Source organism: Calonectris borealis, chromosome 15 (assembly GCF_964195595.1).
Source record: "Calonectris borealis chromosome 15, bCalBor7.hap1.2, whole genome shotgun sequence".
Taxonomy (NCBI): domain Eukaryota; kingdom Metazoa; phylum Chordata; class Aves; order Procellariiformes; family Procellariidae; genus Calonectris; species Calonectris borealis.
In genome coordinates, this window is record NC_134326.1 from 256,109 (window position 1) to 282,061 (window position 25,953).

The 25,953-nt window shown below is 45.4% G+C and overlaps 1 protein-coding gene across 1 annotated transcript; it reads right to left on the reverse strand.

The window, feature by feature from the left end:
* Positions 1-2,005: 2,005 nt before the first annotated feature.
* Positions 2,006-7,013, reverse strand: LOC142088927 (E3 ubiquitin-protein ligase RBBP6-like; the record flags this gene model as incomplete). Its single annotated transcript, XM_075164801.1, is given in 5 exon segments — positions 2,006-2,195; positions 2,197-3,060; positions 4,568-4,625; positions 6,093-6,230; positions 6,917-7,013. Coding segments are annotated over 4 exon segments (1,116 nt in total), but the record flags the coding sequence as incomplete, so codon positions are not given.
* Positions 7,014-25,953: the final 18,940 nt, after the last annotated feature.

The window sequence follows — 25,953 nt, forward strand, 5'->3', positions numbered from 1 at the left end:
ATGCTAACTCAACCTCAAACCGTAATCTTAAGACATCACCACAACCCTACCCCTACCCCTACCCCTACCCCTAACCCTAAAACTAAACCCTAACCCTATCCCCTAACCCAAACCCTAACCCTAACGCTAAGCCTATCCCTAACTGTAACCCTACGCCCTAACCCTAACGCTAACCCTAACCCTAAAACGAAACCATAACCCTATCCCTAACACTAAACCTGAACCATAATCCTAACCCCAACGATAACCCTAGGCCTAACCCTAACCCCAACCATAACCCTAACCTTAACCCCAACCATAACCCTAACCTTAACCCCTAATCCTAATTTTAAGCCCTAACCCTGATGCTAATCCTAACCCCGACCCCTAACCGTAATCCTGAACCCTAACCCTAACCCTGAACCCCAACCTTAACCCTAATGACCCTAACCCTAACTCTAACCCTAACCCTAATGCTACCGCAAACCTAATACCGTAACCATAACACCTCACCCTAAACCTAATGCGAAACCTAATCCTAAAATTAAACCGCAACTCTAAACCTAAACCCTAACCCTAATAATTAATGCTACCCCTAACCCAAACTGAAATCCTAACCCATAAGCGTAAACCCAATGTAACCCCTAACCATAACACTAAGCCCTAACCCTAACGCTATCACAAACCTAATACCATAACCGTGAGACCTCACCCTAACCCTAATGCGAAACCTAACCCTAAAACTAAACTGCAACCCTAACCCTAAACCTAATCCTAATACTTAATGCTAACCCTAACACAAACTGAAATCCTAACCCATAAGCATAAACCCAACCATAACCACTAACCATAACACTAATCCCTAACCCTAACCCTAACCCTAACCCCAAACCCTAACCCGTATCCCAAACTCTAACCCTAACCCTGAACCCCAGCCCTAACTCTAACCTTAAACCTAACACTAACCTTTACCCTAACCCTAACCTTAAAACTAAACCCTAACCCTAAACCCTAACCCAAACGCTAACCCTAACCCTAAACCTAACCATAACCCTAAGCCCTAACCCTAACCCTAACCCTAAAATGAATCCCTAACCTGATCCCTAACCCTAAACCCAAACCATAATCCTAACCCCAACCTTCTCCCTAACCCTAACGATAACCCTAAGCCTAACCCTAAACCTAACCCTAACCCTAACCCTAACCCCAACCCCTAACCATAACCCTAATGATAAGCCCTAACCCTAATTCTAACCCTAACCCTAACCCATATCCCGAACTCTAACCCTAACCCTGAACCCCAGCCCGAACCCCAGCCCTAACTCTAACCCTAAACCCTAACCCGAACCCTAACCCTAACCCTAACCCTAAAATGAATCCCTAACCTGATCCCTAACCCTAAACCCAAACCATAATCCTAACCCCAACCTTCTCCCTAACCCTAACGATAACCCTAAGCCTAACCCTAAACCTAACCCTAACCCTAACCCTAACCCCAACCCCTAACCATAACCCTAATGATAAGCCCTAACCCTAATTCTAACCCTAACCCTAACCCATATCCCGAACTCTAACCCTAACCCTGAACCCCAGCCCGAACCCCAGCCCTAACTCTAACCCTAAACCCTAACCCTAACCCTAACCCTAACCGTAACCCCAAGCCCTAACCCTAACCCTAAACCTAACCCTAAAATGAAACCCTAACCCGATCCCTAACCCTAAACCCAAACCATAATCCTAACCCTAAACCTAACCCTAACCCTAACCTTAAACCTAACCCCTGCCCCTAACCATAACCCTAATGATAAGCCCTAACCCTAATGTTAACCCTAACCCTAAACCTAACCCTCACCGTAACACTAAGCCCTAACCCTAACCCTAACCCTAAACTTAATCACAAACACTATAACTGATGTAAATGAGCAATATCAGGGCAGCAAGTCAGGTTCTTTAAATCCTTGCTTTCTCTCTTCCCTTCTCTCTTCTTGCTTTCTCTCTTCCGTTCGAGGAGAGTTCCGTTCGAGGAAGCTTTAGCTAGTTTTATTATATTGTCTGTCTTAGGAGGAACAGCCACTTCTACTTTCCGCTTTGTCTTGTCAATTTTTGCTTTTGGCTTATCCTTCTCTTTTTTCTCCTTTTCAGACATCGGCTTGAAAACAATAGAATCTGCTTCCATAGGCTCATCTCTCACAGGGGTGGCATCATCTCTGCTTGGGCCATGAACAGGAGTCCATTTTAACGTCTTCTGCTGGAACTGGCTCTCTTGGTTTTCTCGCACCTGCTAACAACTCAGTATTGGGAAATCCTTCATCCTCATCCCTTTTTCTTCTCTTTTTATGCTTATTTCCTTGGCCATCTCCTAGTGGATTTTTCACCTCCTTCTCTTTTGATTTTGTAGGATCCTTGATGCCATGGCTCTCTCTTTCAGAAGGTTTTTCAGGGTAATTTCCAGCTATATTGTGATTTTGGTGGCTCTGCCAAGCAGGATAATCCTCCCTACGTCCCCGAGCATATGGTGAATTCTCTTGTCTGGTCCCAGGTGGACCAAACCTACCTGGAGAAAAGTTCTCTCTGTTTACTGGAGGGTGAGGTTGAGCGCCAACAGCATAGCCCTTGTAAAACTTTCCATGCCATTCTCTGTAGTTCCTTTCCCATTCCCGGTACCTTGCCTTTTCAAATGGATCTCTAAAGTCAAGAGATCTGCCATAGTAAGCTTTCAGATCATATGGTGGAACTTCTCTGTATCTGTTAAAATACTCCCTTCCTCCTTCCCCTTGAGGTATAGTCTGTTTAGTGGGAGACTGGCCTCTAAATACTGGAGACCTTGACCGTGAATGGCATCTTCTGTATGGGGGTGACCTTGACCTTGAACGCTGATAACCGTGTGACCTTGACCTAGAACGATAGTTACGCCTCTTCCCTTTGCCTCTTCTTGGATACGGCAGCAATCGCGAGTAGGAACGAGAATGGGAAGGACTAAATGAGCGAGAGTAGGAGCGAGTGCGGGAAGAACCTGATCTTGATGTGGAGCAGGTAGACGAACTTGTAGAGTAAGGTGAAGCACTATAAGGAGACTTGGACCTGGAAAAAACCACAACACACAGAAAAAGAAATGAAGTTAATTCAAAACAGTCATTCTCCCCAATTTTTTTCCTCCCAAATTTGGTTTGGGTTTTTTCTCCTCTCCATACGCTTATGTCAAAGCTTCTTTCAGCTGCTGACATAATGCTACTGCAAATTGAGGAATTTGATAACATTTTTCAATTCCATTTGTCTTGTTTTAGTTATGCATGCTTACTATCTGCAACGAAAAATTCTATTGGAAAAAACACCGTCATTTTTCCTTATGTCAGATGCACTTTAGTGTAACTGCAGTCCGATATGCTGTTGAAATACAAACGTGAAAAACAAGGCAACTTCATTGAGCCAAATACTTCCTCCTCTTTAAGTCTCCGTTGTTCTCTGTAAAACTCCTCCCTAGATAAGGGAGGCCAATGGCATCCTGCCAACTTAAGCATTTTTCTCCCTGCTTTCTGTTCTTTAGAGACTACGCTCATTTCCTGATCCTCATACTTGCCTTCCACATCCTCACCCCCAACAGTTCATTCAGTCTTCTCTCCTTATACTCAGCTTTGCACCTGTGGATGGAGGCTGCCCACACTTGAAAGAGACTCCCATCTCCCGTGGGCCAAGTGCCCACTGCTCCTCTGCCACTCCTTGATACACTTAATACATCACACTTCTGATCTTCCAAGTACTGCACAGATATTAACTAATCTTCTCTGGAACTTCTTTTAACTTCTTCCACATACGCTTCCTATGTTGTTGCCTCATCATGAGGTATTAGAGACTACGCTCATTTGGCCTGGTCCTGTCCCTGAATTGTTGTTTTCTTGCTGACTGAATTGGAGATATCAGACAACCTGTGGGATGGATCCTGGTTTTTCTTTTGATTTACCTTTAAGATTTTATAAACACAATGCACTCTTACAATCTGTCTATAACAAACATATAGCGAAAGGAAGGACTAGCTTGACGCTGCAGTAATAGGTAAAACAGACTCCTCTCTCTCCAACTGAGAGAAAGCGTCTTGGCTATGTGAGATGACTAAATTGAAGAAATTCAAAATTGTCATAAAAGAACAGTGTTGACTTTTCCAACCATTTGCTCATGCAGTATCAACTAAGTTGTTAAAAAAAGAATGTTGGAGGCTGATTCCTATTGGGAAATCAATTTCTTCAGCCCTATTTAGCCAGTAATGGAAAAGGTGGCTTTCCATCTGATCCTTTAATTATCTTTAATTTTTATAGGCAATTATGGTTTCCTCAAAAAGCGTTCATTTCTCAGAGTCCTGTTTTCAGTCATGTACCGGAGTTTTATTTTAAATAACCTTAGTGGAAGCACAGATGCCCTTTGTAAAAGCCAATTCAAATGAAGCCATTTAAAAATTAATTACCACTTGGATTCTCCACAACTATCTGTGCATACTTGCTTCATTATAAATCAGCTGTTGTATAAGTTATGCGTTATACAGCCTCTTTTAACAGGTGACAAGGAGTCATCTATTGAATTTCTGTAGAATACTTACACTTCCCAGCCTGGTCTGCCACCTGCTGAGCGAACTGGACTGGCTCTCATTGGATGACCTTTTGGAGTGGGGAGAGGAAAAAGAAAGAAATCCCATTCAGTTCCTCTGAAGGTAATTTTTTTAAAGAAATTCTGAAGTTACAGTTACTTACCAGTGTCGTGGTTTAACCTGGCAGGCAGCCAAATACCACGCAGCCGCTCACTCACTCCCCCCGCCCCCCCAGTGGGACGGGGAGAGAATCGGAAGGGTAAGAGTGAGAAACACTCGTGGGTTGAGATAAAGACAGTTTAATAGAACAGAAAAGGGAGAATAATGATAATAAATAATGATAGAATATACAAAATGAGTGATGCACAATGCAATTGCTCACCACCCGCGCTGACCGATAACCAAGTAGCGATCGGTACTTCCTGGATCACGCCTACCGTTCATATACTGAGCATGACGTCACATGGCATGGAATACCCCATTGGCCAGCTGGGCTGGCTGTCCTGATTATGTTCCCTCCCATCTTGTGTACCTAGCTCAGTCAGTAGGCACGGGAACTGTCCTTGGACTAGGAGGGCACTTAGCAACAACTGAAAACATCAGTGCGTTATCAACATTCTCCTCATACTAAATCCAAAACACAGCACTAGGAAGAAATTTAACCCTATCCCTGCCGAAACTAGGACACCAGTTGTGGGTATTGCTTGTCCTTGGGGGCCCAGAAGACTTGGTAATGCTGGTTGTCTTTGTACGGGAACCTGATAGACATCTCAAAAAACCATTAGTAGGCTTGAGTTCTGAAGGTTTTAACCAACTCTCCCGTGGAGAAGAATGTGGATTAAATGCCTAACTATCCGTTTGTTGCAGACCACAGTAAGTCACCAGAGTTGCCTATATCATTTTCTATGAGAGAAATGAATCCCACCTCTCCTTTGCCAGAGGGTAAATGTAAATTGCAGGCTCAGGGTAAAGTTCGTCTCCGAGTAACTACATTTTATAAATGGAAGAAGTCTATGTTACAGCTCCTACAAAACGAGATCCATGACAGAAACACAGAAGTGCTACCAAGTGCATTTTAAAACAGCCACTCCTGTCAGCACACAGCAGTATTTTCTTAGTTTATAGCAACAGGAAAACTTCAGTCTGTTTCACACATGGGATTTGATAAAAGTCAGAGGGGGCGGAAATCTCAGTCCAACAGCTACTTGTTAAATTTTGCAAGAAGCCTTTGAAACATAAACCAAAAGCAAAACGAGCTTTCAGAGAGAACGACTCCACTGCAAACACTACTGAAATGTTTTGCAGAAATACAGATTCTTAGCATACCACACGTTTGACCAACTTCCAGGGGCACGAACAGCAGGACCACCCTATTTTAATATTCAAAAGTATCACAGATTCTATGGTTAAGCACAATGACAGTGCTTCCTGCCCCGTAATTACAGATGCTGGCCAACTTGGTTGCACAGCCACTCAGACATGCACGCGTGGTTTCTCTCGCTCACTTTTTGGCCAGTCCAATTAATTCCATACTTACGCATTAATAGTTGGTATTGCGTATTTTCCAGTGTTTGTCAGCATAGCACCCTTTGTATTGGGGTCTTTCACCTCCATCATGAAACTCCTTGGAATTCCTGTGCTCTTTAATTCTGGGAACAGGCTCAACATTTTTGTCCTGTTAAGAAAAGAAATGCAGACATATCTCCTTTTAAGACCCACACTTAAAATGACATTTCAATGATTATTTTAAGCAGCAAAAGCCTTTAATCCTCTCCTTTTACCCAGCATAAGGGTTGCTCGACTAAAATACTTATTTTCCTAAATGAATATAGCCAGGATGTTCCAAAGGCTTGAGCAGTGTTTTGAACTCATTCCATTCTTTGGCTTAAGTTCAGGTTCTTTAAGGGTGAAATATCCCTTAGCTCACCATCCACTCAGAAAAGAGATACAAACCCGCTCCTCCTCCAAAGCGCAATTCAGAGCACAAATATTCAATAGATGGGGTCAACAGAAACATCTTGGTTTTACATGAAATACTAAAAACTGTGAACTGTCATTAAACAGAGTTAAAACCAGAAACATTTCCAGTAATATTGAAATATATAAAAATATGCATGAAAGTTCACAGAGCAAGATCTGTGGACATACTTAATGTCTATGACCTACAAAAAAGAAAACTTTACATTTATAATGCCAGGTTTCCCTTGGATTTTGAAGGGCTTTGCAACATTGCCCTATGAACCTCTGTCTTTCACCCCAAGAGAAACAATTCTTAATATGAGTATTCATGGATTTGTTACGTAACTGCCAAGGTAAACAAATGAAAAGCTAAGGAACACCAGAAGTCCCCCACAGTCTTACCCCATTTGTTGGGCAGTTCTTTATACAGTCGCCAGGTTTTCCGCAACGAAAGCAAGCAGATGATGGTGGAGGTGGACCCCAGGGTTTCTTCATGTAACTAAAAGGGTTTGGGGCAAAGAAGAAAAAGGTATGCACGTGTCTCTCTCGTTAAAACAAACTTCTCTACAATTTTTCCATAATCTTCAAAGAACAGATTTGACATTATCAACACTTACTTGATTGGATCATATTCCTGGCAAGACTGTAGCATCATAGCTTTTATTTTATCTTCTTCGGAAGCATTGGCTTCAGCCAGATTGGCAGTCTGTTTAACAGGTAATTATTTGACACATACATTAGAAACACATTTAAGCCCACACTGCCAAAGAGAACACCACTCACCCAACCCTGTAAAGAGCAGCACAACGCCAGCTGAGGTTGCATGAAAACAGCTGCTTATATGAAACAGAGTTGTCCAAAAGATGTTCTGGGGAGTCCTTACATCATCACAGGCTGTTTATGTGCCTGTTAACCTACTTGAAAAGAGCATTCCTGGGCACTCAAAACCTTAGGCTCTTCATGTTCCCCCCCACTAACTTCTTCATAGGAAGCAAGTTAACTACAATAAGCAAAACCTGCAGTTTTTTTCCAGTTGACCGTGTCCTTTTAACATACAAATTGTAATATAAATGTTATGCAGAACTGGATCTTCAAATTATTGAAGCCAGCTGATTTTTTTAAAGTAGTATTTGTTCAAATGTTTTTATTACACACTAGTACAGATACAAGCAGGGTCTAAGGGAGTGACTGTAAATGATTTGGACCCTCAAGCACCTATCATTCAGATCAACCACTCATGGTTTTGGTTTTAGATGCATTCATTCACAAAAGCAACCAACTTGTTTCAGCATTTTGTTAAAGGGCTGTTTCATATACACAGCTTTTTCTCAACTGTAACATAATCCAGATCGACATCTATGAAGTCATTTCCATTAACATTTACAGAAGACTTTACAGATACTTGACTAATTTGTTTGAACCCAAGCGGTTTACAAAACACATCCAAAACCCACAAGACATTACTAGGAATAGACCAAAATTCAAGATGGCATTTAATGCATAATAAAACAGAAAACTTTTTACAACACATTGCCTCCATGCTAAGCCAGTCTGCACTGAGGAGGTTAGAGTAAGGAACCGTCTGGAGCTGCTTTATCTTATGTTCCTCTATTTTTCTGAAATACTTACATTTTCTCAAAAGCTTAAATGTGTACACCACTTGGACAGTTTTTCACATTTTAGAGTAAAACTTCACCTGAGTTTACAGAACCAAGGACATGTTTAGGGACAGCGCTAACAGAGACCAATTTCTCCTGGTGGCTACCTTCCAAACTATTTTTTTTTTCTTACCAAATGTCCACAATTTAATTTCTGCAGTGAGAGAGGGAAGAAGTTACCAGTGGGAAGAGATTTTTCTTTCTGGGAAAGGAACTCCAGCCTTTATTTTCAGAAGAAAGGACTAGCTCCTCTGCATTAGGCCCTGCCTTCTCTAATCTTTGTAACTTTAAAGACTAGTAATTTAATTGGCTAGCACTACGCCTTTTCACAAAGTGCAATCCCTAGTGCTTTCCCAGACAAAGTTACATGTTGTTGAGCAAAAAATGCAAGCAGTTCCATAGCAAAACATGGCATTACAACAGTTTCAGAAGGTCACGTTTGCTAATATGCCACACATACGCATCAGTATTTTCCTGTAAACAATTAGGTGCATTTACACAATTTACACAGTCTGCGATCAAACAAATTAGATTGTGTTGTCCACTGTATATATACTACAGTGTATGAAATTGTGCAGCATTCAAAGCATGGATCTATAACTGTAGCGCCTAGAAATTCAAAAATAGCCATGCAGTTGTCCGTGTTCCAGAAACGCTTCTATTTTGGCTCTTGCAAACCCCCCTGAAATGTCCGTCACTTACAGCCAATTAAATTCTTCTGTGAAAATTGTGTTAGTTTCCAATGCAAAATGAACGAAAAGTATGAAAAACGGTAAACAGCTTCTGAAGTGCTTCTTCTTTGTGTCTTGAAGATGAGTAATACTGCAACATTACGTTGCGGCTGATAAGGTCCTCCCCCTTCTATCTTCCCAAACTGGCAACTACTCTTTACCAGGATAGTATCAAAATATACACACATTTTAAAGTTAAAAGAAATACTTTAAATTATTAAAAATTAAATTAAAGGTTTGTTCACATGACAACAGTTCTCCAGCTATAGATCACAGTATAAGATTTAAAAATACAAAGCAAACACTTTTTTTTAGGAATATATATGTACCTTAGTCAGCTGGGCCAGAGAAATAGATGCAGAAGAGTCATCAATCTGTTCACAAAAAATTAAACTCACATTCAAGTTCTACAATCGAAAACAGAGCAATAGTTAACCTCTACTGTAGTCTGACAGTCTGCACTATATCCTCCGAGTGTCACTGAAAGAGCCATTTCCAACCTAGTGTAGTTGGTATTTGTTCAAAACAAAGTCCAAACCTGTGACAGCTTAAGAGTGCCTATGTGGTTAAGGAGAAGAAGCTAAACTAACCAAACCCGCTGGAGATCAACTTATTGCTCCAGAATATCTCAGAGAGGGACCCTTGTCAAATGCTCACAGCTGCTTAAAAGTCGAAGGGGTAAGGAAGCTATCAATTTTCAGCTAAAAAGGATTTTTAAAAAATATTTATTTGAAAAGGAAGCATCACTACAGGAAACTTCTTTTCAGTGTGGTTTGTAAACTAATCAGCCAAGTATTTCCTTGTGTTACTTATTTCTGTTTTAGCAGCAGAACGACAGTGTCTTCAAACCTGAAGAAAAACGCTGCCCCTTTTCCAAATGTAAATTCAAAGTGGCAGTATCCTAAAGAAAAGCTTAGCCTTTGGGAAATTAAAGCAGCATCCAGCCCTGAAGTCACCCAGATCCAAAAACGTACTGCAGGCGGAGGTTAAGAAAAATGACAGGGATTTTACCCTTTACAAATGCACCAGGCTCTAACCTTGTGCCAAAATTTGTACACTGGGTTTTACGTATTTTCATTTGCAGACAAACTATTAAACTAAACTGCTTCATCTGATAAAGCGGAAAGGTCAAATGTAGAACTTTAGAATACCACTTTGTGTAGCAACGATATTTAAATTCACAGCAATCTATTAAAGACAGTTATGCACTCAGTTATGCACTCAAACAATATCGCTTCAATTATACAGTTTCAGGAACAAATACCCAAGTCTTTAAGGACATGAAAAGGAAGCATTTAGCTGCACAGAACTGTCCTCAAAACGTGTGGGACATGTTGGTTTTGGTATTTGTTTGAACCCCCAAGTCAAAAGTAAGAAACAGTACCATGTTTAACAATAATGGTTTCTCAGTGGTTTTTGATAACATTTTCAAAAACCATGTTCAGTTGTGCAAACCTTGAACCTACGTGATCTAAAAACGATTGTACATTATCTGTACAACACAAAGTCGTTCAGGAAATAGTCTAGCATATCCAGTATGAAATACAATGCATTACTAGGCACAAACACCAATATTCACATTAGATAGAACTGTGCAAATGATGGCATTACTCCGTTTCTACTAGGCTGAATCAAATACATTGTATTTACAACATATACTATGTTTTACTGGAAAATCTATTAAGTTAATGTTTGGAAAATTAATCCAAGACTACCTTAAGTGCAGCGTGCAGCAAAAAGTGTGAGATTGTGTTTTTACATACTGCTTTTGATGTTCCACTTACTGGCTCAGTTTGACTTCTAGAAGAAGAAATAAAGGTGATCAGAACTTCAAATACAGCACTTGTACCAAAAACATAAAGCACTGAAAACAGATTATAAAACCTGAACATCAAAACTTTATGTTCTGATAGTCGAGTGAATCTGGAAATTTACTCATATACATAAACCGTTGTCTCTTGGTACATTCAGTGCAACTAAAAAAACCCCCCAGAATCCCATTTCTACTTTGTCACAAATTACTCTAAGGCTTACAGATATAGAACACGACCGTGCAAGGGGAAGTCCTCAGATAGTTTGTCTCTGCTACATAAGTATCAAAACCAGGAAGTCTGTACTACAGTTTTGTGTTCATAAATAATCAACCATCAAAATACGAAGGTAACTTTAGCCAATCTGTGTATCGCTAGTATTACAAATAGGTACCAGATGGAGTCCTTTAGTTTCTAAGAAAGAACAGTGATAGTCTAGACACTTCCAAGTGCACCTTTACTTAAGTGAAAAAAATCAGTCATCTGACAAATGACAACAATGTCAGCAGCATCGTCTTTAGAACAGTGTTTCTCTGTGGAAGCCCAAGCACTGTGTTCAGATATCTTAGCCATGAAAGTGCCAAAACACTAAACGTGTTACATATGCTATATGGACTAAAAACAGTAGTAGAAATGTCACCTGAAAGCAGGTCCTAGGCCTTTGTGCGATTTAGGAGACCTGTGACAAAAAAAAAAGGTCTTGGTTGCCAGAATTTGCTTCAAGATAATCTTGAAAATGCTACGATATTTTAGGAAATATTTATTAAATTTGAAAACTTGCTGAGATTCCACATACTCATTGATCTGTATCTGCACGCTACTCATCATGAATCAGCCATGCAACCATTGATGTCGTTAACAAACAATTCACACATCATCCAAAGTGTCCCATGAGCAGAGGCAATTCAAAGGCTGCTGTGCAACTGGTGTACAAATAGAAAGGCGCACGCTCCCTGCCACTGCTAGAACACCACCAGGCTCGCAACGACAGCCACGTACCTCCTGAAGTTGAGGAAGGACAAGGACATCCTTTAGATTACCACAGCATGGATTCTTCATACATTTACCTTCAAGAGCGTACTAAAAGGAGAGTAACGCATTTTTGAAGGCCTCTCCACCATTACAGCATACATTCATCATTCCCAAACATCCACCACTCTACCAGTTGTTTCTGCAATGTTCACAGCTGAAAGACTAGAAAGCTAATCTGCCTGGTTAATTTTCAACGCTAGAACAGCGGTGCCGTTCCTTCCTTATCCCCTTATACATACAGGTATGTATCTGACCTTTGATGCTAGCCGCATCTATCCTCTCATTTTAGGGCAGCATTACAATACCAGGAGAGGGTGCCCGAAACAGAGGATGCACTGACAAGACAGCACTAAGCAGACGTGTTTAAATTAACCCCCAAAACAAGGCCATGTTTATAAGCACAGTGCTGCGGTGTCCAGAATTACTAGAGGGTGCCTGAAAACACTGCAACAACTACTGCAGGAATATGCCCAAAGTTGAGATGCAGAGCCACATAAATTCAGGGGTTTTTGCTTGCAGATGCCTCGTGGGTACCGGGAGGCTGCTGTACTCTTTGTTCGAGACACAGTGTAACTCATCCGTCTACTTGATTTATTGAGAACCAACATTAGAAAGACATGGCAAAACCACAAGCTAATAATATCTACTAATTGTGGTGGAGAGACCTATCTTTAAGGCGGCTGGAAAACATGACCGTTCAAACAATGCTAATGTAGCTGATATAGAACTGGACTGTATGAATACATAAATGACAGCAGTAATCCTCTAGTCAGCATTGCATTGGAATAGCTGTAATTTTAATCAATACACCTGATTCTCTGTCCTCCGTAAATCTTAGGAATACAGAACCAAAACCCGGAGCACAGATACCAGCTTAGGGTAAAAACAGACGTAGCAAGATAACTAGTAACATTTGGTAATGTGCTAAACTGCTTACTGAGTTTCAAGTTTGGAAAGGATTAACTATTCCTTCATCGTACTTGCACAAAAGGCAATACACTTTAGGATACTGTTCTTTTTCTCTTGCCTGAAACGGACATTGTCTTGAGGAAACGCATAGGAATCGCTTACAAATGGAACTTCTTGTTTGCATCGTTCGCCAACTGGTAAACCTTGGTCTTTCCTCTATAGCTAGTATGCAAAAAAACCAGATTCGGGGCGTAAGAATACCTGCCATATCCCCCCCAAATGCCAGAAATAGTCAAACACTGAGAATCAGGCTCTTCTGAGACGGGAACAAAGTATGCGTTTACGCTACAATGCGTATCTGTCTTTACTATAAAAGCCATAAAAGCCAACACATATAATAAGGAATCTCTGCACGTCGAGGAAACAGGATCTACAACTTGGGTCTCAGAACAATCAACCCCAAGAACAAATCCAATAGAATAATCTTAAAAGTTACCATGGTTGGAGTTCGAACCCCATGTCCCAGCAGGCCTAAAAATGTAAGTCCACTTTCGGACAGACACATTAAAATCTACCCCATGCCAACAAAAATTAACAGCGGCTTTAACAAGAAAGAACGCCTCTGTAAACTAATATCCATAAAAAAAGTTAACACACTGAAACCACTAACAAAGAATACAATGCTTTATGGATACTTACATAACATCGGTTTTGCCGGTAGCTTTAACTCCTCCGACAGGGATTCTTCTAACAATTACCGAAGAGTTCTTAGGAATCAGGGCATTCTCATCTGTGTATTCTGAAAACAACGTAAATACAGAGAAAAACATCAGTCAATTCGTAAGAATGCATGCTCATATGTAATTACGTAGCACTTCGCAGAATCCCTTTACAGATACAAAAGCAAAATTTTATATGTAACATCACGCTTTCATCGTCTCAACACACTAACAGTATATTTCAAGAAATCTTGGGGTTTGAGAATCAAACACAAGCAGCAAAATCTTTTTCCTTTTTTTAAAACAGTTTGAATGCCAACAGCAAAATGGACTCAAAGGTCACTAAAGGAGAGTCTGCTAATGCACGAGGTTCTTTCCTGACCTAGCTTAAAGTTGCTTTTGCTTCCGTTAGGCTACAAAACCCATAGATCTTTGGAGAAAAACAAACCACAGCAAAGTCTCACCTGCCTAAACCAGATTCTAAAGTCTGACTAGCTTGCCCTGCCACCAAACAGGCACTTAGCTAAAGCACGAGAACTCTGCGCCATTGCTTTCATAGCTGTTAACTAAAAACCAGTCACCTGTGCTGGCAGTGCTCAAGCCTGACAGAACACAGAAGAGAGCCTGCCGCCTCTGCCTGTTTCTTGGAGCTTAATCCATCAACAACCACACTTCTCAGCTGCTCAGGGCTTTACGTTTAAATGGAAACAGAACTGGCAGTGCTAGAATTTGGATCACAGACATTTTGGGGTTTTTTTGAGCTTGCTTTCACAAGTAGGGCAGAATTGGCTCAAACTCAAGTGGTATCTCCCCTCTTAAGCTAATCATCTAGTTTGAATTAACCAAAGGGACGTGAATTCGTTCGATCGATTCCCTTTTTGCAGAGCAGAGAGGCCCAAACGAAACTACTTAGGAAGACAGCCTTGAAAAGCCTTTCAGGAACAGCGTGTGCCTGAAGCTCTCCATGCTTTGCCTTGGCTTACACCCTGTTAAGTCTTCTGAAGAGGAGGAAAGCCTTCTGACCTTTTACATAAGGCCCAAACAAAAAAAAACAACTACCTGAGACACTTGGACTGAGTAAGCTTAAAATGCAAAGATCTCTCCATGAGAATGCTTTTTCTATTGTACTTACACAAGCTGGATAGGACTGAATATTTTAAAGCACTATCAGCAGGCATCCCCTGTAATCTGCCTACAGTTTTAAATATTCAAAGCCCTTACCTTTGCAGAGCGAATCAGAACAATGGTCTGAAAACCAAAGATACTGTATACCTCGTCAAGCCCTGTCAGGTGGCATCCCTAAGACCCCTAACGTTGTGCTGTTAAGGCTCTTCACAGACACTCTCCTGAAAATAGTTTAAGTATCTGTAGACAAACAGCAAGCTTTAGGTCCAACCACTTTAAAGGCTAGGGCTGAAGTTACAGTTACCGCAGTGTACATACTACTCTGTTTAAGTTTTAACACATGAAACAGGAAGAGGAAAAAAAACACTAGTACACATTTTAAAGAAAAGCCTGTTGTAAGAGTGTCACAGAACCACAGGGGGAAAAAAAAAAAAGAAATGTAATGTTTAAGGAATGAAAACACTTTACAAGTCTTTTGATTTCTGAAAAGTCACATCCCAAAGTCTTTAATCACATTCAAACTTATCGAGATGGCAGATTACCAAACTGAAATATCCTACTAAGTAATACGAAACCATTATCATCTCTAAGAATCAAGCACCATTTGTTAGATTTAAAAGAATTTATGATGTCTCTAAGAACATTTCTTACGTATATCCACCATAAACGTTCTGCCATAAAACTTCAGTACTGCCCTGATACGGTTAACATGTAGTACAGGAAAAAAAACCACCGTTAGAAACGAATGATGAAATGATGCTCAATAGCATCTGAATGACCATGTCTTTGGTGTGGAAAAGAAGTTATATTAACAAGAAATTCCAAAGTATAATTTAGATACGGAGAACACTCATGCGCAAGACGGCTTTCAAGGGTCTGCACAGATTTTAACTCACAGATACGCTCCTGATCCAAAATGTTGCTAGTGGGCAGTTTCTGCAACAGCCGCAAAACCCATTTTCCAATGCAGTGGAGTAAAACAAGTTGAAGTCAAAATTAAGTCACGAAATTCACCAAATCCAGGTGGTTTCTTTTCTTCAAATTAGCCATCTCTTTTATTTCTATCACTTTCAGCTTTCTCCACCACATTTCAAAGAAATCTGGCAAGTTGGTTATTACAAGATATGCTCCCACATTTCCTTCTCATTTTACCTAGAAGAATTCCAGGAAACCAAAGCTTTTGTAAGCGCCGTATGTCACACATCAACCACGTACTCTTCTACGCCTAGCTCCATGTCTACAACACAGATCTGAAGGTAGTTGTCAGAACAGCAACTACAAAAGAACAGCTCTGTGAGGCCCCCAACACAAGTCACAGCTACTGATGGTGGCCGAATCGCATTATGGCTTCCCACCCCACTTAATGCCCAGCGCCGCTTGCCCTCCCGGTCCTGCCGCATGCTGGCGGCATGGGCCCCAGCCTGACTCACGCTACGTGGGGATGACCCACAAAGAGCAGAGCGCGGCTCCCGCAGGCCACGGCCGACGCAGGGTGGTCTGCGACGCCGCCAGCCGGGCGGTGCCCGAGGCCCCGCGCCCGCCGCCCCCGCGCACCTTCTTTGGTCTGGGCGTTGGTGATCTGCAGGTCGCAGCTGGCCGCCTTCAGCTCCTCGCGGCCCATGATCTGGTGCTTGAGGTCACACAGGGAGATGTGGAGGCCGTTGAAGGTGACCATGTCATGGTTCAGCTTGGAGGCGAACTTGTAGTGGACGCACGACGTGGTTGGGGCCAGGAGGTGCCTGCTCCGTGATGGCGTCTACCGCGGCAGACAGCGTCGCGGCCGCTGTGCCAGGTGAGGGCCCGCGGCGGTTCCTCCTCCACCGAGGAGGCCAGGGCAAGCAGCGCGGGCTGAGCTCGAGCGGGCCGGCGGCGCTCAGAGGCTGCGGCGCTCCGCCATGGCCTTCCTGGCCGACAACCGCACGGGCCGCTGCGAGCGTGTCACTGTGCACACGCAACGGCACACTGCACCCACCCCCCGCGCCTCACGTGACCCAGCGCATTATGACAAAAGGCCCGCGTCACGTGGGCGTGGCGGCCCCGCGCTCTTCATCCTAACACCAAGCGCCCCCGAGGGGAGGGGGGGCCCGTCAGCCCCGGGCCTGTCACCACCCCGGGCCGCTGGTCTCCCTGCTGTCCCCTGGCCTGTCACCACCCGGTGTCCTGCCACCCCCCAGGCCTGTCACTGCCTGGTGTCCCTCCTGTCACCCCCCAGGCCTGTCCCTGCCCAGTGTCCCTCCTGTCACCCCCCTAGGCTGTCACCACCTGATGTCCCTCCTGTCACCCCCCAGGCCTGTCACTGCCCGGTGTCCCTCCTGTCACCGCCCGGGCCCATCACCGCCTGGTGTCCTGTCACCCCCCAGGCTGTCACCACCTGGTGTCCCTCCTGTCACCCCCCAGGCGGTCACCACCTGGTGTCCCCTCCTGTCAGCAGCCAGCCAGGGCAAGACAGCCTGGGGCAGATGCAGCGGGCTTGGCCGTGTGGCGCTCGGCTGCCCGCGGTGCAGGGCCGGCAAAGGGAGGGGACATCTCAGGGTGCTTGAGTGTATCTTGTGGCATTCATGGAAAGTTCAGTCAAAGAAGCCAATGACCATTTATGTTTATGGCCACAGACCAGTCCCCTGCCCCCATTTTTTAACTCCTCCCTCTCTGCCTTTAGCCCATCACTATTTTTTGCTTTCTCTTTCTCTGCCTCTCTCCCTGTCTGTAGTTTCTAATTCCTCCCTGTCTGTCCTATAGCCTGCTGCTATTTTTTCCTTTCTCTCCATCTCTTTCTCCTGCTCCCTCTCCTTCTCTTTTTTCTATCGCCGTGTCCTGCTTCCTGGCCTTATCTTAATGTTAGGGTTAGGGGCTAGGGTTAGGGTTAGGCTTAGGGTATCGTTAGGGTTAGGGTTAGGGTCGGGGTTAGGATTATGGTTCGGGTTTAGGGTTAGGGATAGGCTTAGGGTTTCGTTTTAGGGTTAGGCTTAGGGCTTAGGGCTTAGAAGTAAAACTGTCCCAAGCACTTACGCCTCCATCAAGGACCACGTGCCCTGAGGCTTGTGATGACTGTTGGATGGCTTTCCCGCCCCCTGATGGAAACACCTCTCAGTTCTCTGTGCTCACACCAGGGAAGGAAAGGCAATACACCCCCATATCTAAAGGCATGGCACTCCAAGCAAAGGTAACGTTTCGTTTCTTTAGATGAACTGCCTGGCCAGTTACAACACCTGCTTATACTGACTTCATCCACCCTTACCCGCAAAACATTGTGACAGGCTGAGTCAGCGTGGAGAGTCAGGTGAACTTTGACGCACACACTGCTACCATAGGACTGGATTTTTAACCTATTTACATTTATCCGTCGCTTTGAAGCTGCCCAAGGGTCAGCATGCCCTTGCTACTGGAGGTTCTTGCTCTGTGCAGGCACTAAGGAAGACATTTCTGGTGACAGATTATTTCTAACGGGTAAAGCACAGCAGAACACACTGTTCATGAGCTGCTGAGAATCGTCCCCCAGGCATAGCAGGAACAACGGCAAAGCTTGTATATTTAAGATGCATTTGAGTTACCTTACCATTAAAATACACCACCACCAGACAGTGCTCTAGACGGAAGGCTGACATCAGTGTACAAGGACAGTCCCTTCTGGACATCTCGCTCCTGGCTAGAAATCCTAGAGACTTCCTTTAAGGACAGAAATCCAAAGAGCTACAATAAGCCTTTGAAATTCAGCACAGCAAACAAAAAGCAAACAAACAAAAAATGACAGGAAACCCCTGAGGCACTGATGAGGAACACAAGCTCTCCCCTTGAGTCCACTACCCCTCACAAGACTTACTCAAAATTACTCAGTTGCTTACTCAAAAGCAATAACCAACAAGCCATGTACCCTTGGGGAAGCCCTTGTCCTTCTGTGCTGCTGGTGGCATCCCACCATTTCTTTGGGAGTCCACACAAATTCAGAAGTACACTTAGTCCTCCGGCAGTCATTACCTATGGACCCGAACTCCTCCCACACCCCAGAAGTGGCTGTCGGTCGTCTGGCAGTCATTCTCCACAAACTGCAAGCCCTCCATACCTAACCACCTACCTAGTGACTCAGTGGAAATGAGCTGGACCACAACAGAAGTGACACTGCCCGGCCCGGTCACACAGATTAGACCACAAACGGTGGTTACAAGACAGAAAATGCAACACAAACCACAAGGACGGCAAAAAAACAAGCAGAAGACACATCACACAAAAACCAAAGACCCCTATCCAAACCCTAAAAACGCAAGCAAGCTACAAAAGGACTTTCCAAAAAAAAGACCACCCAGAACACAACATAAGGCAAAACCAACCTAACCCCAGGAACCCAGCGCTTGCAAACCCAGATCCTGACCATAACAATAACATGCTTTAATCCTAAGTCGCGTAAACTCCCATAACCCTCAAACCCCATAACCCTAGCAGGCTGGAACCCTAGCGCCCCATATCCCTAGCACATTGTAGCCCCAAGATATCAAAACATTGAACACAAACTCCCTGGAGGTCTCTCTCTTCAGGTGGCCCCAGATCTCAGACACCACAACTCTGAAGTGGGGGTGCCCACCGTGCCCAAGTGGAAGATCCACCAGGACAGCACCAGCATCCATCTTCACATCATCCGTCACGCCCTGAAAAAGTGCCCAGGCTGGACACTCCTGGGGAGAAAGGCGGAGGCACTCGGAGACTTTGAACTGGCCAGCCATGGCCACAGGGCTTCAGCTCATCATGTCTGTGTCAGAGCCACCAGGCAGGTGACCCCGTCCCCCCTGCGAAGACCCCTTGGGGTAGCCGTACCCAGCACCAGCTGGCTGGATACGGCCTTTGCTCTATGGGGAGGTGCTCCCTGGGAGCAGGGTCTCTCACGGGGGAACTCACAGCTCACCTGGGCTGCTCTGCGGCCACCGGACGCCTTTGCTGTCAGGTGGCTCTCAGCACCTCTCTGCCAACGGCTGTCACCTCCCTGCGGGACGCTCTCCAGCGCATGGTCCGTCTCCACTGGGTCTCCCTGGGGACAAAGATCGGAAGGGAGGGATGGGGTTTGCTCTGTCCCCGTTCCCAGGGTGCTTCAGGAGAGACCTGCCACCCCCAAATGAGCTGTCTGACGTGGACACCACAGACGAGCTGCAGACGGGGGTCAGCACGGTGGCGGGGAGTGGGCAAGATGTCCTGCGGAGCCCCCGGCGCTGGCGGAAAGCAGAGCTGGAGACAACGGGGAGAAGCCCCAGGCAGCCGGCAGCTGGCGGTGGGGCCTGGCAGGGAGCAGCGCCCGCAGAAATGCCCGGCTCCTGGAGCCTCGGCCCCAGGGCTGCAGCCTCGGCACCTCCTGGGGCTTCGCTGGGAAAAACCAGGCAGGGGTGACCCTGACAGCGCGCACACGTACCTGGCCCCGGGATCTGGCAGCCTGTCCCTGTGCCCATCGCTGCCACGGGATCCAGGAAGCAGCGCCCCAGCCCTGGCGTGGCCCTGAGCCGCCTCTCAGGCCAGGCAGCAGGAAGCCGCGCCCCATGGCATGCTGGGAGCTGTAGGCCCGGGGCACGGGCTGCTGGGCAGCCATGTTGGTTCCCGGGGCATGCCGGGAGCTGTAGGCCTGGGGCACGGGGCTGCTGGGCAGCCATGTTGGTCTTGGGAGGTGCGGGCTCTGCTCCAGCTGCGGCCCAGCTGAGGTGAGGACAGGCACGCAGGTGGAGCTACCGAAGAGGAAGGGAGGAGAGCACAGACGGACAGAGAAAGAAGTGCTTGAACTGTAACATTTGCCTGGCCGTGCAGAGAGTGGGAGCTGCGGTGAGTCCCAGCCCCTCGGGGCCGTGTCACCCCTCTTCTGCATCGCAGTCCCTCCCAGCCCCCCCCTCCCATTTCCCTCTGTGTCATTTTTTTCACTTCCCCATACCTCTCTTCTTCTGTTGCTGTGTTCTGCTCCCCGTCCTCTCTTCTCCAAGTCCCTCTTTCCCTGTCGCTCTACCTGCCCCTGTCTTTTTCTTGCTGCCCCTCCCTCCTGCTCCCTGTCCCTCTTTTTGCCTTCCTCTGTCTCTGCCCTGCAGCACATTGCTGTTGTTTCTTCTCTGTCTCTTTGTCCTGGTCTGCATCCCGCTCTGTTTTTCACAGTCTCTCTGGCCTGTTCCCTGTCGTGATTTGTCTCTCTCTGCCTGTATGTCCCGCTCCCTGTCCTTGTCTTCCCTTCTCCCTCCTTCTGCTTCTCTCTCCCGCTGCCTCCCCCCACGCCCTGCTCACTGTCACTGCGGTTTTCCATGCTGTATCCCACTGTCCCTGTCCTTCTTCCTGTTCATCTCTCTTCTGTCTCTCTCTGCTGCTCCCTGACCCTTCCCCTCCCCGCTTCCTCCATCTCTCTGCAGGGCTTCTGAGACCTCTCTTTCTTTCCCCATCCCTCTGTGCTGCTCACTGTCCCTGTTTCTCTCTTTCTCTTCGTTGTTATTCTTGTCTGTCACTCTGTCCTTCTCCCTGCCCCTATTCCTTTTTCCTCCCTCTCCTTTCTTCTGCCCACCGCAGGTTTTCTTGCGATCTCTATCCTGCCCCTAGCCCTTAGTTCTCTCTCTCTTCCTGCCTCCCTCTCCCTCTTTCTGCCTCTCTTCCTCTTTTCCTGCTGCTTCTTTCTCCATCTTTGTCCAGATCCCTGTCCTCTTTTTTCTCTTGCTGTCCTTCGGTCCTTTTTCTCTTTTCTCTCTTTCTCTCTGTCCCATTCCCTGCCCCACCCTTTCTCACTAAACCCCCCTGTCCAGCTGGCTGTGCCTTCTTTCCTCTCTCTCTCGCTCTCTAGTTCTCCTTTCTTCGTCTCTCTGTCCCACTGCCCATCACAGCTGGTTTTGTCCTCCAGTGGTGTCCTGCCCCCTCTTCCTTTTTTCTCTCGCTGTCATTCTGGCCTCTTCTTTTAAATTCCTCCATCTCGGTCCTGCACCCGTCACTGTTTTTTTCCTCTCCTGTCCCTTTGTCTTGCTCCCTGTTTCCCGTTCTTGTCTCTCCTTCTCTTTGTTCTGCCGCCCATCTCTGTTCCCCTTCTTGCTCCATCTCTCTGCCCTGCTCCCTGGCCCTCTAAGTCTCTCTCTGCTTCTCTCTCCCGCTCCCTGTCTCTCCCCCACCCTATTTTTCTGTCCTACTCCCTTTTCAGGTTCCCCCCGCCCTCACTTTGTCCTGCTCTCTGCCGCGGCTATTTCTCACTCCATCTCTGTCCTGCAGCCCAGTGCTGTATTTTCCTTCCATCTCTCTGTCCTGCTGCCCAGCCCAGGCTCTTTTACCTCCTTCTGTGTCCTGCTCCCCGTCCCTTAGTTTTGCCTGTCTTTCCCTTTGTCCTGCCTCCCTGTGCCTTTCTTCTCTCTCTGTATCGCCCTGTCCTGCTCCCTGTCCTTGCCTTTCCCTGACAATCTGTGTCCTACTCCCTTTCCTTGTCTTTCCCTCTCTGCCCCCATCCTTCTTCCTACCTTTCTTTTTCTTCTCTCTCCCCCTCTGTTCCTGCAGCTTCTTCTTCTACCTCTGTCCTGCTCCCTGCCCCTTTTTTCCTCTCGCTGTCCCTCTGCCCTGCTTCCTGTCCCCATCGTTTCTTCTTTATTTCTCTGTCCCGCTGCCTGTCCCATCGTTTCTTGTTGTACTCCCCTGCCCCGTCCAGCTGGCTCTCCCTTTTATTTGTTCTCTCTTCCTCTTTTCTGCTTCTCGGTCCTCTTTTCCTCTTCCCCTGTCTCTGTCCTCCAGCCCGTTGCTGGCTTTTCCCCCCCTTCTTGGTCTCCATCAGGATCTGACCCTCTCTTTATTTCTCAGTCCCTTTGTCCTGCTCCCTGTCCTTCCTTCTCTTTCTCCATCTGGACGTCCTGCTCCCTGTCCCTGTCTTTCCCTAGCCCCCCCTTCCTTCTTCCTCTCCTTCCCCACGCCCATCTCTGCCTCTCTGTCCTGCTCCTTGACCCTACTTTTTCTTCCTCCATCTCTCTGCAGGGCTCCTCATCCCTATTTCTCTTGATTTCTCCAGCTCTCTAGCCTTTTCCCCATACCTTTCTTTCTCTCTCTGCTCCTCTCTCTTTTCTCTCATCATATTTTTCTCTTTCTAGCCCACTGTCCTTCTCCCCGTCAACTGAAGCTGAGTGACCAGGTGTCCCTGGGCTCTGGTATTTCCTTAGCATTGCCCTAGGGAAGATCTGTGGTTTTAGGGCTAGGGATCATTTAGGAGCTGGTCTCCTTACGTAGGCAGCGGAGCTAGGCATAGTTAAAGCAGAGGTTGTTCTCAGCTGGTGCTCTGTGCGTCCTGTTGAAAGAGCAGGCTGTGGGCCTTATTTTGAAGGAAGGTTTCTTGTTCTGCGCTTCTTGCTCCTCGGGACGCTGCACAGAAGTGGTGGTGGGGTCTGGAGAGACAGATGGGACCTGCTGTGATTCCTAGTAAATGTGAACTTGAACGAGACCAGACTGACTGCGTATGGTTTTCTTCTCAGCTCCAATTCCAACCTACGTGCTCGGCGCTAATGAAAAAAGAGACCCTGAGCTGCAAATGAGCAGACAACGTCACTCACTTAGGTCACCGTGCAGTTGGTCTGTGATAAGGGATGTGTACTTCCATGACGGTGCTTTCGTGAACGTTCTCTGGTCTTGCCGCTTCAAAGCCCTCCCTTTTTCCAGAAATTTTAAGATGGCATTTCTTATTCTGGGGTTCAGGCTGGAGTTGGACTTAATGTTGAACAGCTGATATCATGGGCTCCGTAAAATGTGAGAGAGAACCCTGCTTTGTTGTTGTTGTTGTTGTTTTCTAACACGCCCTAAACTTTGCTAAGCAAAGGGAGGAGTGGTTGCAAGAGTCTGTTCTTTGAGAGTGACGTATTCCTGTAGCGTGCCTGTCTTTGTATGGTGAAGGTTTCCTACCTGCAGTATGATTTTGCTGAGCTGTGAGGCTGTATTGGCGTAGCAAAGGTAAGAAGTGGCGTCTTTAAAGGTCATGCAACTGTAGCAAAACTAGCGGGAGAAGCTAGTTCCTTCCCTGACAAAACTAGTAGCAAGTAAAAGCATTTGCTATTGGCTTTTTTATGCAATGTTCATACAGAGCTTTTGGTATTGATTGATTTTTGGGAAGCAAGACAGCAGTGAGGAAAGAAAACTGGGGCTTCTTCACCGTAGGCGGGGTTCAAGCCTTTGCGCTAGAACAGGTCTTCACTAGAGTTTACAAAAAGAGAAGATGAGCTGTCTGTAAGGAAAGTTTCAGTAGAAGTAAGGCTAGATTTGCAGAATTTGGTCCTCCGTATCTGTTGCAAATAAGAGATGACTTGGCAGTGTTTACATCTGAAGTGCATGCCGGTGTGTTAATGCAGGCCGTCGAGGTCTTTTCAGGGGTACTTCTGGACTGCAGGTTGCGTGCGTGGGGGGCACCATGTCCCAGGATGAGCCAGTTTTAGCTCAGAGGATGTGACAGAATGGCAACCATCTTTGTGGTGGACCCCTGTCATGGTTTAACCCCAGTCGGCAACTAAGCACCACACAGCCGCTCACTCGCCCTCCCCCCAGCAATGGGATGGGGGAGAGAATCAGAAGAGCAAAAGCAAGAAAACTCACGGGTAGAGATAAGAAGAGTTTAATACTTGAAATAAAATAATAATAGCAATAATAGTAATACTAGTAACAGTAATAATAGTAACACCAATAATACCATAATATTACCAATAATAACACCAATAATAACACCAATAATAACAATAATAATAATAATAACAACAACAATAATAACACCAATAATAATAATAATAATAGTAATAATAACAATAATAACACCAATAAAAATAAAAATAAAAATAATAATAATAATGATAATAATAATAAATAATAATAATTTGTAATTAAAACGAGAGAGAGAAAGAGAGGGAGAGGATCAAGAATAAGAACCCCAATCCTAACACTAACACCAAACCCTCACCCTAACTCGAACCCCTAACGCTACCCGTAAACCCTATGCATAACACTAAGACCTCACCCTTACCCTAAGCCTAACACCGAAACCTAACCCTAAACCTGAACCCCAACCCTAACCCGAACCCTAACCCAAATGCTAACCCTAACCGTAAACCTAACCCTAACTCTAACCCTAACCCTATCCCTAACCCTAAACCCGAACCATCCTAAACCCAACCGTAAAACTAATGCTAACCCTAAGCCTAACCCTAACCCTAAACATAACCCTAACCTTAACCCTAAACCTAACCCCTAACCATAACCCTAACCTTAACGCCTAACCCTAACGTTAACCCCTAACCCTAATGCTAACCCTAACCCCGAACTCTAGCCCTAATCCTGAACCCTAACCCTAACCCTGAACCCCAAGCTAACCCTAACCCCTAAACCTAACCCTAATGCTACCCGTAAACCCTACGCATAACACTACGACCTCACCCTAATACTAACTCTAACCCCAATACCGAACCCTAACTCTAACCCTAAACCCCAATCCTAACCCTAAACCCTAACCCTAAACTTAACTCTAACACTAACCCTAAACCTAACCCTAATGCTACCCGGAAACCCTAAGCGTAACATTAAGACCTCACCCTAAACCTAACACTGGACCCTAACTCTAACCCTTAACTCCAGTCCTAAGCCTAACTCTAACCTTAACCCTAACCCTAACACTTAACCCTAAATTGAACACTTAACCCTAACCCTAACCCTAACCTAACCTTAAGCCTAACCTGAATCATAAAGCTCTAACCCTAATGTTAACCCTAACCCCGAACCCTAACCCTAATCCCAAACCCTAACCCTAACCCTGAACCCCAACCCTAACCTTAACGTAATGACAATAACCCTAACTCTAACCTTAACCCTAATTCTACCCGTAAACCCTAACTGTAACACTAAGACCTCACCCTTATACTAACGCTAACCCCAATACCGAACCCTATCTCTAACCCTGAACCCAATCTTAAACCCTAACTCTAACCTTAACGCTAACACTAATCCTAAACCTAACCCTAACGCTACCTGTAAACCCTAAGCGTAACATTAAGACCTCACCCTAACCCTAACACTGAATCCTAACTCTAACCCTTAACTCTAATCCTAACCCTAACTCTAACCTTAACCCTAACCCTACCCCTAAACCTAACACTTAAACCTAACCCTAAGCCTAACACTTAACCCTAAACCGAACACTTAACCCTAACCGTAACCTAACCTTAAGCCTAACCTGAATCATAAAGCTAACCCTAGCCCTAACCCTAACCCTAAGGCGAAACCTCACCCTAAAACAAAATCCTAACGCTAACCCTAACCCCAAACCGTAACCCTAACCCTAACATCAAACGGTAACACTAACACTTTGGCATAACCCTAACGTTAAACCTAAACGGAACCATAAAACTAACCCTCACATAACACCGAACCCCTAATTCTAACCGTAACCCTAATGCTAACTCAACCTCAAACCGTAATCTTAAGACATCACCACAACCCTACCCCTACCCCTACCCCTAA